This window comes from Centrocercus urophasianus, unplaced genomic scaffold, assembly GCF_019232065.1.
Source record: "Centrocercus urophasianus isolate 14NV4802_14NV808 unplaced genomic scaffold, USGS_Curo_1.0 seq_14, whole genome shotgun sequence".
Lineage (NCBI taxonomy): Eukaryota > Metazoa > Chordata > Aves > Galliformes > Phasianidae > Centrocercus > Centrocercus urophasianus.
The window spans coordinates 49,575,413-49,591,353 of NW_024884586.1; the positions used below are offsets into that span (position 1 = coordinate 49,575,413).

Genomic DNA, 15,941 nt, shown 5'->3' on the forward strand with positions numbered 1-15,941 from the left:
GGGGCACCCAGCCCACAGCAGGGGTGGAACCAGAAGGTCTTTACGACCCCTTCCAACCCAACCATTCAGCAATGCCACGATGAATGTGGTGATGATGCAGTGATGGTTTGGGCAGGCTGGGCAGATGTGCAAACCCAGGATGCAGCACCTTTCTTCTACCACACACACAAGACAGAGACACGGACACCCATCACTCACTGCATCGCCCCTCACCGACATCCCCAGCCCTTCACAACCCAACAGCAGGACGGGCGCCCCGCAACACCGCACCGACAGACGGATCTCTGTGCCGGGTGCTCTTTGCAAAACAGAAAGGCAGGTTTGTTTTTGCTTTTTTTTTTTTTTTTTTTTTTAATCTTTTTTTTTGATTTTGGTTTTCACAATTCAGCCACTGGTTCCATCCATCCCGAGGGGCCTTTTTTTTTTTGCATAGGCTACAGCCCAGCCCCCATGGGATGAGGAGAAGGATGGACCAGCTGGCAGCGCCCGCGGGGTCCCCTATGGCAAATCCTCCCTTCAGGGCTTTGGTCACACACAGGTGACATTCACCACCCATGGCGAAACCACAAAGTCAGCACTTTTCTGCCTCACCCCCCACCCACCCCAGGCATTTTTTTGCTGTTTGTTTTTCTCAGCGTTGTTTCTTTGCCATCCCTCCTTTCCCACCCCCCTCCCCCCTTTCTTTTTTTTAGCACGGATGTAAGAAAGGACAACACAAATTCCAAGTCTAATGGTATGTTCACAAGGACAATCTACACGTTCACCAAATTAAAACAGGAGAAAAGAGAGGAAGAGAGAGAAAGACAGAAAGGATGCAAGCTGTCACTGAGGCTCCCGTGCCTGGACCTCTCCGCTGGACCTGCAGCAGTTCTTCTCCCATCAGCACCGCCGCCATCAGGCTGTCCTCCTCTAGATGGTGGAGGTCCGGTCGACACCGTCTGCAAGTGGGAAGGCAGAGTTAGGGGCGGCCCTGGGGTCACACTGCTCTGCTCCTGACTGCCCCTGGTCATCCCCTGAAGTGGGATGGAAGCAGGGCAATCCCCCATTCATCCTCCCATAGGGTGGCAATAGGGTCTTTCGGGGCTGATATAACCGCTCTCCTCCCACAGTCTCTTTGCAACCCACATTGGTACCATGGCCTCAGTGGGGTTTTGCTCCTGCCACGGCCCCCTGTCCCCTTCTCCAGGAGCAGATGGGGGTTCCTGACAGTTTGGTGGCAATGTGGCCATGAGTCTGGGACTCCCTATTCCAGCACGTGGGGATGGAGCCGGCCCTGGGGTACTGCCTTGCTCCTCTCCAGATCGTCCAACCCAGCAGTACCGATTGATAAAAGCCCCACAGCCTTTTCAACCCAGCACAGCAGGGATGCGACCAGCCCACTGCCCTGCAGCCAAGGATGTGCCACCCAACCCAAAGCTGCACAACAGGACCCAGTGCGAGCATCCCTCCACCTCCACCAGCGCACAAGGAGGCTGCCACAGCGCACAAAGTGCATCCCAACCCTATTTCCTCCCCCCCCCCCCAGCACAAGATGCCCCCCTGCATGAACCACAGCACACCCCCAACCCTCCTCCAAACCCCATCCCAATCCCTGGGGTGCAGAGTGGGGCTACCCTCTCTCCCCACGCTCTGCACAATGCAGAATGAGCTGCATTACACTCAGGGGATACGCAGGGGCAGCACACAGCAGGGTCTGTGCCCACCCCAACAGAGCACTGCCTGTTCTGCTCAGCCAGGCGGGATTTAAGACTTGAAAACAAACAGGTTTGTTACTCTTAGATATTTTTTTCCCCCAAAGGTTTATTATTATTATTCAATATTATTTTTTCTGCAGGGCTATTTATAGCACAGCCGGGTTGGAGAGGCTTGGGGGGGGGGGGGGGGGGGGGGGGGAATACGACCTGGAAAAAACAAATAACTTGGAGGAGCAGTACCCTGCACAGGAACAACACAGCTAAGCCTCGCCTGGGCGCGCGCCGCAGGAACGCGTCGGTGACAGCAGTGTCCTTGTGCCCACAGCCAGCACCCTGCTGCCACGTCCAGTCCTCGCTCCCACGTCCCTGTCCCTGGGCAGTGCCATCGCTGCAGGGAGCCTTGTCCTCCCCGTGGGTTCCCATCCTCCACCATCCGACAGTCTGTGGTTTTTGGGGCCGCGTATTCAGGAGGCTCTGGGCGACGCGGGCTGCTCGGCTCGTCCCATCCTGGCGTCCCCACGCCATCCGGGTCCGCTGCGTCACGGCGTGTCCGGTGCCTCCCTGGGCTCCCCTCTTGCACTGCTTGCAGCCTGGACCTCCTCCTCCCTCCCTGCTCCTTGTCCCCACCCAGGCTGCCAGCATCACCGCGACCCCAAAGGGATGGCTGCAGCCCTGGGGGTCCCCGTGTCCCCTCAGCAAAGCAGGGCTTGGGCTGGCAGAGGGGTAGAGCACTCTGAAGCCTGTGCACCATTCGAGAGCTTGGGTGGCTTTGTCATTAATTAACAGCAGACTAGTGAGCTAACACTAATGATGATTAGCAAGCTAACTAGTGGCTAAAAGCACAGGCTTTGCCAGCGCCGGGCGCAATCCCTGCGTTTAGTTTTACCCCTCTGTCCCGACAGAGCTGGCTGAGACCTCTCCGTGGGAGCAGCAACCATCCCACCCTGTCTCATCTCTCACAGCCAAAGCTGGTCCCAGCCCTTGGGGGGCGTGGGGCAGCCCCTGGGGGGCTTGGCTGAGGCCGCCTGGACGTGCTGGAAGAGCCCAAGGAGGAGGGAGTGCTCACCGCTGAGCGCGTGCTCCGTCATGCTCAGGCACAGGGACTCCAGCCTGTTGTTGATGTCAGGTTCAGTCACCGGCACCTGGAACTCTGCAAGAGACAGGGACAGAAGAGCTGGGTCAGGGGACACGCTGGGGACCTGACCTACACACCCCTTTGGCTTCCCCTTGCTTGGGTTTCTCCCACTCCAACCAACACCCACCCACATCCCAGCGCACTATCACTGCTCTTAACACTCCTTTTTCCAGTGCAATAACCTCAGTAAAGAGAAGTTTCCAAAAATCACCACGTTTCTCCCACACTTCCTATCAATGTATTTCCCATCCTGTAAATCCTACATTCTGTTTCCTATCCTACAAATCCTGTATTTCCGATCCGATAAATCAGGGAGAGCTGGAGTGGCAACACAAGATGGATGGGCCAGAGGGCTGTAGGTGCTGCTGCTGTCCCTTGGCTTTTCCACTGCCCTGTCCCCAAATACCCTGGCTGTAAGTGATCTGCACCCCCAGCCCGGCGGCATTTCAGCCCGCAGGTCACACACAGTGCCAGCTTTAAATAGAGCACACGTGGGAGGCCACGCTTGGTCCCAGTTTGTCAGGGGTGTAATGCCCCATATGAATTGCCATAGTAAGAAAAGCCATGCTCAAAGGGTGACGGAGGGCTGCCCAGAGGAATGGGGACGAGCATCCCCACGGGAAGGATGGGAACTTCACAGGAACCACTGAATCAGAGGATGCTCCTACAGGAGCTCCTCGAGTTCCTAGGGAACATTATCCAGGCGTTCAGGAGGGAAGCAGAGATGGGAGCGTTCACCTTCATAGGCATTAACAAAAGAATTTCCTTTGAGGCATCCAGTCACTTCTCCCACACCAAGGCCACATGCAAGTGACAAAGTGACCACGGAGCGACAGCGTGAAGTGAACTGCCCCAGAGGGCAGTTATGCAGGGCACCAGCACGGCTGCGGTGTCATTTGTAGGGCCAAGCAGTATCTCTGCTTCAACCCATCCCAAAGGCATCCTGGTGGCATGATGTCCTAAATAAGAGCAAGACTGGCTATCGGCTGGCACGGCCACTTCCACACCATGGGATGAGGAGAAGCAAAAGGGAAATGCTTGCTTCCTACCTGGCTGCTGGAACATCAGCATGGTCTGCGGGGAGGTGTGCACTGGCAGCGAGCGCGTCCTCTGCACTGAGCTGTGGCTCCTGCTGGGCATGCTGTTGCTGCCCCCAGGGTTGGCAAACCAGAGGTTCTGTAGGATGCAAAGAACCGAGTGAGGTGGGAACTGGTGGGAGACGATGGTGTTGGATGGGAGACGATGGGAGATGGGGAATGGGGGGAGATGGAAACTGGTGCGAGATGGGAAATAGTGGAAGAAGGGAAACGGTGTGCATCGGGACAGTGATGCTCCCATCCACACCCATCTGAGCCTCTCCACCCTCCTGCCAGGTATTTATTAATGCACACCCCCGGGTGTGATATACATCTATGGATCAATACCAAAGTACCCCGGGGGCTCAATTCTCCCCCTCTGTGCACCCAGCTGCCCTCCCTACTCCACGGGTCGCTCCCCACAAAGCCATGAGCTTTGACCAACCTGTCTGCCTTGCTTGAGGATGGCAGGGCTGGTGGCAGGGCTGCGCTGTGGGGTGCCCAGCAGCCCACTGGGACCCAGCAGCCCCAGGCGGGCAGTGGGGAGGTTGCGGGAGGGGATCTGGAACTGGCGGGGGTTTCGTCTGCCCAGCCCTGCCCCGGCGGATCCGGCTGTAGGTAAGGAGTTGGACTGCCCAAAGCCTCGGCTGCAGAGAGAGAAATGCTGGGGTGAGACTGGAGGTGCTCTGCAGGTGGGTTTGTGATGGTTGCAATGGGGCTCTGTGCCCTCCCACCTGCCGACCATGGGTCCATGCTGTCTGTTTTCTTGAGGTTTGATTTAAACTCATCTTGCAGCTGGGGCACAAAAGAAGTCTCTCCCATTTGGATTCCTTAATGACTGATAGAGGCTCAGCTCACGCTGTTGGAACCTTCTCTTCTGCGAGGTTTGTTTTTATGAACAAAGCCCTCTCTGACACTGCCCCAGTTTGGTAAGATTTCGTCATAATGGCTTTCTGAGCCACTTGGGACAGGCTGAGTGAAAGGCAGCCAGTGTTGGGACCTGCTCTAACATCACAACCCCAGGACTGCAGCAGAATGGCCCAGACCCAAGATCAGGTAGTCACAAGTGGAATTAATGGGGGCAGACATTGAGGCCATGGCCCTGGCCGTGGTAGGATTGGAACCAGGTATCCTTTAAGGCTCCTTCCAAGCCACTCTATAACCCTGACAGGCCTCTATGAAATGCAAAGTGCAAGGCAGTGCCACGTCCCCTCTGCCCACCACCCCCTCTTGCTCTGGCAGCAAGCAGTGCTGACTGCAATCACATGTATTCAGTGGAACGAAGCAAAAGGCTGACATTATTGTTCAAACTGGTCTAAAAATAGCCTTGTTCTTGAAACAACCCAACTGCATGCTAGGATCACCCAAACCCCAGCATCACCGTGGATGAGTAAACAATGTGTTCATAGCACCGTGCTCTTTAACAGCGGGCTTCCAACCTATCTGCCAGCTTTCTGATGGCTTTTTGGTGGAACTCCAGCCCTGATCTAATGAGCAGAAGGCAGGAGGGAAGTAGGCAGGGTGAGAAGTGGCACAGGGATGCCCTCTGCTTGCTCAGCTCCTCGCTGGCTGAGCTTCCCATCTGTGAAATGGGTGCAATCGCGCTGCCCTCCTGCTTCTGGATGGATTTAATCTGCTAGATGCCTGGGATCAGGGCCAGGCTGTGGGGTAGCATCAGGCAGCAGCATGAGCATCCCCATTCAAAATGGAGCTGCAGGACTGTTTGCCACCCCTCCATCCTCCCCAGTGCCCGCGTACCTCCGCTGCTGCCGATAGCCTGACAGCTCCAGGAGGGATTTCCGAGGGAAAGACCTAAAGAGTTTTTGCACCTGCTGTTTCCATGACAACAGCCGTTTCTTCTGTATCTCTGTAAACGCCTGGCCACCCCAAAAAAAAAAACAAAAGAGAGAAAAATAAGAAACACATGAGTATTTTTCTGGATGGAATGAGTAGGGCTGTGTATGTGCATGCACAGAAAGCAGCAGGCAGTGGCACGATCCCATAGCTGTGGTCACAGCCCTGAGCTGCCAGTTCAAGAAGCATCTGGACGCTACTCTCAGACATATGGTCTGATTTTTGGGTGGTCCTGCGTGGAGCCAGGAATTGGACTCAAAGATCCTTATGATTCCCTTCCAATTTGGGATATTCTATGATTCTATGATATAAAAAAAACCAACACCCAGAGATTTCCCTATCCCTGCCAGGGCACAGCTGTACCTCTTGCACCATTTCCAGGGGTCCCAGGGGTACCAGCTCAGTGGGAACACTCCTTGGATGCTCACAAATCAGCTTGTCTTTTATTTAAGCTGCATGCACAGCTTGGAGCTTAGTAGGGCCAGGCTGGCACGAGGCACTTCCCAGCTCCACATCCATGCCACCATGTAAGCAGTGGGGGAGCAGTGTTTCTGTGCACCCTACTGGCCCCATAATTACTATTAATACTCCCCAAAAATATTTGTGTTAGAAACCAGAGCGTTTACATAAACAGATACTTTGGAAACAACAAGATTTGTCACAACTCACCTCGTGTATTAGACATTTGTCTATAAGCTGTAAATAGGAGCTTATATTCTCTTCATCTGGTCGGGAAACTAAAAGTTGTGTGCACACTGCAAGAAAGAGAAGGGAAAATCAGAGGGAACGTAGTGCTGAGCTGGGATCAGGGCCTTGGATCCCCCCTTCCCTTGTATCAATGAGAAAAAAAGCATGTCCCTAATTCCTGTCCTATATTTAGGGTCAGATTTTGTTCTCAGTTACACTGGTGTCCATTCAGTTGAGTCCTCAGAATTAGACCCAAGCAAGCCAGGAGCACAGGACCTGCCCCCTTCCCATCTCCCCATTACAACATGTGAAAGGCAGCAGACGACAGCAGGTTTTTAACAGAGCTGCTGTTTCCCAATGCACCTCAGAAAGTTTCCTTCTATTCTTGGTCTTCTGTGCACGCCTGCTGGATGCAGCCAGCATGAACACCTCAGATACTGTGGAGGGGAAGCAGGACGTGTCTAAAATACCTGCTGCAGCAGCCCTGTGTATGGCACACGATGCTGCTCTCCACCTCACACTTCTACCATCCACCCCTGGCACATTAATCCCAATGCAAACCCTACACCCCACATGGAACAGCGCCTGCATGTTTGAATGTCCTGCATCTAACCCGCAGTTTAAAAAGGGGCTTAGACCCAGCTGGCCTGTGTGAGACACTCACAGAACCTCGCTCACCTTTCCCCATCACCCTTGTGAACTGTCCAGGCAGGTCACCTTCAGGCAAAGGGCCTCCCCCCGACTCGCCCTCACAGCCCGGCAGGTGATGCTGCTGCATGCCCCCCGCTGCAGAGTCCTTGCCATCGGAGCCCTGGCTGTCTGAGCCCAGCAGGGAGGGGGGATGATGTGAGTCCGTGTCCCGGCTGTGCTCCTCCGGGCTGGAGATTTGGGAAGAGTAGGCTTTGATGGGGGTGAGGATCATTTGGTGTAGTTCCTGCAGCGGGACACGCAGGTTGCCACCTTCCAGGATGTCCTGCGGGTTCAAGGCAAGGGAGGATTTGTGGTGAAGAAAGGGCACTGCTTACAAACCAGACCAGCACCATTGAGTTGGTTTGAGTTGGAAGAGACCTTAAAGCCCATCCAGTCCCACTCCGTGCCATGGGCAGAGGCACCTCCCATCAGATCAGGATGCCCGAAACCCCATCCGTGGCCTTGGGTGCCTCCAGGGACGGGAGATGGGACACGCACAGCTCTGTGCAGCCTGCAGTTGAACTGAAATCCCTGCAGCAAAAAAAATTCAGCCTGGAGATACAGGGATGCACGACGTCAGGCTGTTGGGCAATACTTTCTGGGGAAATCTGCTGCTCTGCTAACCGGCAGAGAGGGTGGAGCAGCCTCTTTCCAAGAAAGCAGCAATCTTCAGCAGCAAGACAATGCCCCAAAAAATCCATCACACACACATGCTCTTGCTTAACCTCAGGATAAAAAAAACAAAAAAAGAAAACTATTTGGATAGGAAGCCTGGAAAACCAGAGATGTCTCTTCCCAAGTGCAGCAGCACTGAGTTCCAGCACAGTGTGGTACAGGGAGATCCCCCAGCCCACACCCAGCGTGTGAGTGCCATCCAGGGAGAGCTGGACAGGCTCGAGAAATGGGCCCACATGAACCTCATGAGGTTCAATGAAGCCAAAGTGCTCATTTGGGTTGGGGCAATCCCAGGCATGTGTACAGACCAGGAGGAGAATTGACTGAGAGCTGCTCTGGACGTGAAGTCCTTCCCAACCCAAGCTATTCTCTGCTATGAGTCTATGATTCTAAGCAAAGCAGCCCCTGGCACTTCCCTCCTTGTATTTTGCAGCATGCATAGCTGGCTGGGCTGGGCTTGTGGTCAATGCCATATCCCAAAACCTACGTGGAGAGGAGGGAGTAGAGGCTGGAAAACACATCGCAGAGGTGAGCTCAATCCAGTGGGCTGCCTCTTGGATTTAATAGTGATTATTAATGTATGGCAGTAAATATGACTTAATTAGCTCCTGCAATACTCCAAGTACAATCCTGTATTATAAATAAATAGCAAAGCAGTGAGCTAAGGAAAACACCAATAAATAGCAACACACCACAGAGGTATTTAAAGGCCCCTAGTGGGAGGCTGTGCTGGTTGCTGTTGGAGGATGGTGCAATTAAATATAATACAATATCCCAATAACAAATAGCAAAAGGTCAGGCGAACTGCTCCCACTGGGTCTGTGGGGGAAAACAGGAAACATAAAAGCTGTTGTCATTACTTACCCTTTCTAATGATTTGAGCAGGTTTTGTCTTTCTTTTAGCTTTTGGATGCTGATGACTATTTTGTGTCTTGCGCCTTTGGTAACGTTCTGCAAAAACAGCACACAGCCTGGCATTACCATTTCCATGGGATGACCTGAGCAACCCAAAGCCCTTCCCTCTGAAATGGAACGGGCTGCTATAAATTAATCCAATTTCTGATCTGCATAGAAAACCAGTCAGGAAATTGCTGGAGACGTAGATTTCTAGCTAACCCATCCCTACCCTGCTATATCTCAAAGAGTGAAAGCAAAGGTGTTGCCTGGATTTTTTTACACCAAGGCTAACACAGATATAAGCTGAGACAGGGGACGTTCTCAAAGGTTTACTCAGAAATCAGCCACCAAAGTCCCACTGACTTTCGGGAGCTACGGCCTGAAGCCTGTGCCCCCAAAACGCCCAAATCCCAACATGACCAAACCCCAAGCACAGCTCCCAGCGACTTCGAAGAAGATGGGAATTCCAGTAAGAAATCTGGGATGTGGCCTTCTCAAAGTACAGTGAGTTTTTTCACTCTCCCAACGCTCCATGCTCCTTTTGCTGTTTGCTCTCCAACCAGCCACGAGGGCACAAGACGCATCCAGGCGTCCCGTTGCCAGTGGGATGCGCTGGGGCTGACAGCCTTGTGCCCTCCTGCAGACCTACTTGTGCCTCGAGCTGGCATTCAGTGAGGGCCATCATCTCCTCGTACGTCATCTGTGAGAAGAGCGCGGCGTACTTGTGCAGCCGGAGACTCTTCAGCCAGGCTGGAACATCTGCAGCACAAGGGCAATGGGACAAGAGCTCCCCGTTAGTTATGATGCTGCTTAACGACACGTGTTATCAACAGCTGGGTCAACTGAGGAGGCAACAGAGGGGTTTTTTAAGGGCTGCTTTTCCCATGTGCCATCCCACTGATGCTGCAGGTGCCCAACTGAGCTTCACGGGGCCCTAAGGAGGCTGAGATGCTATGGGTGCGATGGAAGGGGGACTCAGAGTTAGTTCCCTGGCTCTTGAAACCACTCTGATCCAATCACTCTTGTCTACACTACACCCAAGATAAAACCATTAGGATGTGTTCCAGCATCTGCTCCATTCATCACAAAGCATCCCACCAAGCTCAGTGGGTCCAGACCCACTGCTATACACTCAGTCCCTACACAGGGCCCCTTCACAAAATGACCTCAAGTCTTTTCCTAAAGCTGAGTTGGCTGCCCTGATGCCCACCTGCAGCCATGCAATTTGGTGATGCTACATGGGGGGCTGGTGTTGTGCCATGGCATGGGCATGCTCCTCATGCTTTGTTGGAAACATGGAAGCTGCAGAAGGGAATGGTGGGATTGAGCTTAGCACCAGCAAATGGCTGTGCTGCAGCTTACAGACACTGATTTACAGCGTGAGGGAAGATGAGGTGTGCTGAAAATTTAAACAGCTGCTTAAAGAGAAACAAACAGATCGTCATTATTTTACATTGGAGAAGGGAGAAATGATGTGCTGTCAAAGATGGTCTCCAAAACCCACTTTTGTAGCTTCAGCCCCACTCAGAGCTTCCCCTGGGTTCTGCAGGTGATGGTTTCAGCCCATGCTGCTGCTTCTGCTCTATGTCCTACAGGCTTCAAATGCTCTGGCAGATTGGGACCTGACTCATTTAGCAGCTGAACAGCACCACGTAGCCTGCCAAGCCCACTGCACTCCATTGGCACCCTCAGCAATCCCATCAGTCCCATCAGTCCTTGTCCCCTGCCTCATCCATGAGATATCTTCCAGCACCATCTCAGCCTGCACTGGGTAGCACAGGAATAAAAAACAGCATTTCAGCCCCAAACAGCATTGAAGCCCACACTCATGTAAGGCAGAACATATGGTGGGCCCTGACTGCCTGTGCAGGGAGGCACTGACCGTGAACAAGGGTGGGAGGGGAAGGAGCTCCCTGGGCTCTGCCTGCTCAACGTGCCCATCAAGGAGTACCCACTTCCCCATGCACAGACCCCTTTGCTGCTTGCTAAAGGAGGGTCACCCGTGTCTCATCCCTGTAAAGACCCCAGCGCCACACTCAGCCCACCTCAACAGGTCCCCAGTGAGTTTTCATCTGCAAACAGGCAAAGCTCCCACCCTCCTGGTAAGACCTCCTGCTCCATCCCTGCAAAGCCCAAGGCCAGGCTGGATGGGGCTTTGGGCACCCTGGGCTGGTGGGAAGTGTCCCTGCCCATGAAAGCAGCTGGGACTGGATGTTCCCTTCCAACCCAAACCATCCTGCCCACTGACAGGCTCTGTCCACTGACACAGGTCAGGACTTGTGTTCCAATTAAATCCCTGAAGGAGATGAACCTCAACAAGGGGGCAAAGCAGTTACCAAGTGCAGACAAGTTCAAATTTGCCATTTTCCAAGGGTTCCAACACGTGACAATTCTAAACCCCGCTACCAAAAGCCTCACCCCAATTTTCTGCTTTGAGAAATGAAAAGCCATTAACAGCAAGCCCTCTGCTTCCAGCACAGGGCCTGGCAGGTTTGAATCTCAGCTTCATTTATGGGAAACACAACATTCTAGTGATGGTACATTAGAGATCTGCCTGTTCCTCTATTCCCTGGGGACATTTGCATTTGGCACAGGACAAAGTCAATGGGAAAGTCCAACTGGACACCGGCAGAAGAGAGATTCATTCACACATATGGAACCCTGCAGAAAATAAGGATGTGCAAAAGCCTGCATAAGGTGATTTCATGGCCCTTGGAAAGCCCAACTCCCCAGTGACCCCATGGAGCAGTGAGCTTGCCTTCCACACACAGAGCTACTCCTTAATCACCAATTATTGGGACATAATTGCTAAGTCATGGCACGATTGCCCAAAACGCCGTGTCTAACGTGAGCAGCAGGATGAGGACTTCTGTGCTTCCTTCAGCACGAAGATAGATGGAAAACAGAGAAATACATAACATCAGGGGAGATGAACCACAGGTGGGGGTCCCTGGTGGGCCCCAATGCATCCAATGGTTGCCCTGGAGGGTGGAAGAGAGAGCAAGTTTGGGGAAGGCACTTCAGAAGACGTGGCTGCAGCTCCGAACGGATCTGGCAAAGCCAGAACCCGGTCTGGATGAAATAAGACACAATCCAATAAAAATGCATGAAGTTGTGCACGGATGTAGGAACAGCAAACGGCACAGAATGAGAGCAGGGAACGGGCAGTACTTTTTGCAGAGGAGATCTGGGGATACAATGGATCGCACGCAGCCAGCGCTGTCGTGTTATTTGAGCACAGCAAGCTGCACAGCACCAGAACCCTGTCCATGTGGCAACCAAGTCCTCTCTGCTCAGCTCTGACACAAAGCCCAGTTCTGGGCAACACATCTTCAGAAGGACATGTGCTTTATGGAAGAAAACCAGAGGAGAGAAGGAAGCACGATCCCAAGTTTAGAAAACTGGGAATAAAACAGGTCAGTGCAGCCTGAAGGAAATACAGTTGAGGGGACGGCATGACAGACTTTGGGCATGAGACCAGAGGCTGCAGACATCTGGTTTGAATGTCCCTGAGAGCGGGACAGAAGCAGATTGTCTGACTCAGCAGTGGGGGAACAGAGCAGGGATGTGCATGAAGCACCCTGCAGAGAGGGGCGAGGAGGGGAAGCGGTGACAAAGAGAGTGGGCTGGGTTAGGAAGATCCTGATGGGCAAAAGCACCTCTGGTTGTTATATTTGGTTCTCTGAAGGAAATTGAGCAGCCTTGGCCATATGGGTGAGGGGGATTCAATGCACTTCTCTGGGAAAATTACCACCTAGGTCACAATCATGCAGAGTGAAGCCCAGCCAAGTCTCTTCCCCAGCCTCACCAGCAGAAACCCAGAGAAACGTCATGTGGGGAAAACCCACTCTGTGCCACCTGCCCTGATGTGGTTCTCCCTGCCTGAGCTCCCTAATTAGAAGCTTGTTAGTGAGCAGAGCCCCCTAGAAACCCCTTCTGTCACATCCACAGCCCGTGGCCACTGTCCCAAGGCATCATCTCAAGGCAAAGCCCACCCAGGGATAGGGCTCAGCACACAGCATCACAGGGCAAACCAGGAGTGTTTCCACACATTTCTTCCATGCAAATCACAGAAAGTCACACCGTGCCCGTTCAAATACTGTTCCACATTACAGAGGACTCCTCCATACCCAGATCTGTCTGCCATTAGAACAAAATCACCCCTTGTAACTACTGGAAAATACGTTTCCTTGTTCTAGTGCACCACTGGTCTTCACGCGATAGAGCTGCTTTGCATTAATGAGAAGCAACCGTCCCTGCTGGCACTGTGTTACACTGCATGCCTGACAGCAGTTGTTTAAATAAGTCTCTGCTAGCTGTGAGTTCATTTCCAGTCATTTTCTCTGCTCACAAGAACACGCAGGCTGTGAGTTTGCCCATTCTGCACAGTTACTGCGATTCATTCCCCTACAGCCTGACGTTTGCCTTCCATCTTTGCAGCAACGACGTTTCATTTCTGCCTTACTTACTAAAAGTCTCTGTGAAAAGCAGGCAAAATGGGAAAAACTGAGATACGCGGGATGAAGTCAGTGCAAACAAGCATCCTGGGCCCCAGATACTCGGTGGGGTTCTGTTCACATCAACCATCGCAATGATAAATGACCCATGACTTGTTAAACTTATTTTTTCACTGTAATTGGAAAATTGAAAGAGGAAGAGAGCACCACTGGCAGCTAAAAACACAGGCTATGGAGAAAATGCAGCTTTTTGGAGCCTAAGCCATCACCCTAATATGGTGAGACCAAAACGATGACGCAGCGATGACGCCAACAAGGGTGCGACCAAAGCCCAAGTTCCCCAAAAATGGCCCCAAAAAGGTCCTGGGAGCAGGCAGGGGCAAAAAGGGGGGGAGGCATCTCAGTTGTCACTCACCTTTCATACCACTCCCTTCCTCCTGGAATGTGTTACGAGCGGAAGGCTGATCTTCTAAATGTTCACTCCCACCACTTCCCGAAGAGGCTACACTGCTTTGTGGAGACAGGGGGGCATGATCGGAAGGGATGCACTGGGGTCCTCTAGCTCGTAAGTCCTCATGAGACATCCATCCATGTCCTAGAGGCTGGTTTGGCACATTCATGGGTGGGGTAAGGGACACAGAGCGTTTCAAAGGGCTGTGGTGTGTCTGGCCTGAGAGAACTGAAAAAAAATAAAATCAAACAGGTTATTCCCCCCTCGCGGCCCAGGATGCAGCAGAGTCCCCCGAAAAAAAAGTATATATATTTATATATATTTATATATAAAAAAATCAAATGGGTGGTGACTCGGCACGGTGCCGGGGGCTTCATGGTGCCCAGGATGCTGGAATACTGCTATTTTTTTTGCTCTTTGCCTCCCAGTACCTGCAACAAGATGGGGTTACATGAGCTCCACGGGGATGCTTTGGTGAGGGTGAGCCATGGGTTTCTCTCCAGCCGAAAAAAGGAGCCGCTGCCTGTCTGATAAGGAGGATGCTGCTGGTATTTCAGGCAGAATGGGAAATTTCAAGCAGCTACGCTGAGCTCATTAAGCATCCTGTAACCATCACACACTGCCCCAGAACCAACCCTTGCTGAGAAAGGCATGGAAGCTTTTCAGAAGGGGAAGCTTTTCCCTCTGGGCTAGCACTCAGCTCATGCCCTGAAGCAAGAGCATTTGCACATCTGCCTAAGGTAACCGTGGAGAAACTTATTACCCAAATAGATCTCTCAGTCTCTTGAAGTCCTACCAAGCTCCTGCAGTCAGCTGAGCTATCGTCAGTAATGAGAGCATCCCCGCTCCCCAGCCCAGCAGGCATGCTTTCATCTGCATGCTGCCTTCCCCAAAAAAGCAAAATGCAAAGCAGCAGAAAAAGCACAGCCTGGACATGGAGGTAAGTCTGAGTCCCCCACTGCAGAATTCTCCTTGGAAAGCTTCGGATTTGCTTTTCCCCCCAGTTTTATGCATGTTTGTATTTCCTGCCTGACATTTTAACACCATCAAGCTCAATTTCTTTCTAATAAATGATTTTAATGATGCTGGGAAAAGAGCAATGGCTAACCCCTGCATTTGAAATTATTTCAGAGCTCTCTGAATCCAGGATCTTTGGGGAACCCCACACAGGTGCAGGTTTAGTGGGACAATCTGCTTTAGCTCTGCATCCAGAGCTACAGAATCATAGTGTCCTTTGAGTTGGAAGGGATCACTCAAAGCCCTCTGATCCAACTCCTCTGCAATAACCAAGGACACCCACAGCTCCATCAGGTGCTCAGAGCCCCATCCAACCTGACCTGAGCTATCTGTAGGGATGGGGCACCAGCACCTCTCTGGGCAATCTGTGCAGTGCCTCAATGCCCTTCCAGTCCACGATTCCCCTGTGGGGCAATCAGTGCACACCTCTAGCATTCCTGTCTCTTGACAGTGCCTTCCCTGCTGGCACGTACTGCAAGCACCACACAGAAGGAGTGGCTTGTGGTGAGGAATGTGCTCTCTTCCTATTGAACAACTACAGAAATGCCCCGCAGAAGCCTCTTGACAGAAAAGGACGTCAGTGCAGAGCTGGATTTGTTTTCAAAGCAGTGTTTCCTAAATGGGAAAACATCCTGATGGTAAAACAGAAATATTTCAGGTTTTCTTGGATGAGATATTTAAGTGCTGTGGCTCAGCCAGGAAAGCCAAACTGTGCCAAGCCCTGCAACATCCAGGGGGCTGAGGTCACCCCAGACAACTGTAGGATAAATTCCTTTAAGGAAATATTCATGCAGAGGAGATGTGCAGGAATGGGGTATGGGCAGCACAGGAGCTTGCAGGGCATGAGCTGACTGTAGGATCATCATAGGATAGCTTGTAGGGAGCCCAGGGCTGCTGCTTGCAAGCTGTCCTCTCCCCAAGTAAGAGGATGCTCTGGGCTTAAATCCAGCACGGATTTCCTCCTGAGCAACCATCCCCTTGCAAACTGCTGCTCTTCCATCTTCATTTTACATCCCCTAATTAGAAGCCGGCGTCAGCTGGTGGAGAAATAATGGACTCTGCAGGCTGGTCAGGAACAATTAGAAACCACCCAGTGCAACACATAAAAATCAGTTCCACTTCTTCTCCCGAGATAGCACAAAGCCAGCATCCAGCAGGCTGCTGTATGAGGCCATTCACACAGCTCCTGAGAAATGCTGTAGGGAAACTCCTCCAAAAAGGATGCTGCACATTACAATCTTACTTTGTAATTGTGGTAGGAGGCCCTGGAGCTGGCAGGCAATGCTTGACCCAGGAGCATGGCACAGC

At 52.3% G+C, this 15,941-nt stretch overlaps 1 protein-coding gene across 5 annotated transcripts in view; it reads right to left on the bottom strand.

The window, feature by feature from the left end:
• Positions 1–719: 719 nt before the first annotated feature.
• Positions 720–15,941, bottom strand: part of SAMD4A (sterile alpha motif domain containing 4A) — a 67,980-nt gene continuing 52,758 nt past the window's right edge. For 2 of the 5 annotated variants that reach the window (XR_006167957.1, XR_006167956.1), the window contains exons 4-13: positions 13,581–13,844; positions 9,358–9,467; positions 8,676–8,762; positions 7,125–7,419; positions 6,429–6,514; positions 5,664–5,782; positions 4,351–4,552; positions 3,879–4,005; positions 1,935–2,844; positions 720–938 (exon numbers count right to left, since the gene is read on the bottom strand). Coding sequence is in view for 2 of the 5 variants with exons in the window: in XM_042813367.1 (XP_042669301.1) it covers positions 910–938; positions 2,761–2,844; positions 3,879–4,005; positions 4,351–4,552; positions 5,664–5,782; positions 6,429–6,514; positions 7,125–7,419; positions 8,676–8,762; positions 9,358–9,467; positions 13,581–13,844 (1,403 nt within the window). In the remaining 3 variants the exon portion in view is untranslated. The remainder of the gene's footprint in view (positions 939–1,934; positions 2,845–3,878; positions 4,006–4,350; positions 4,553–5,663; positions 5,783–6,428; positions 6,515–7,124; positions 7,420–8,675; positions 8,763–9,357; positions 9,468–13,580; positions 13,845–15,941) is intronic. The other 3 variants (XM_042813367.1, XR_006167958.1, XM_042813368.1) reach the window with 3 other exon arrangements.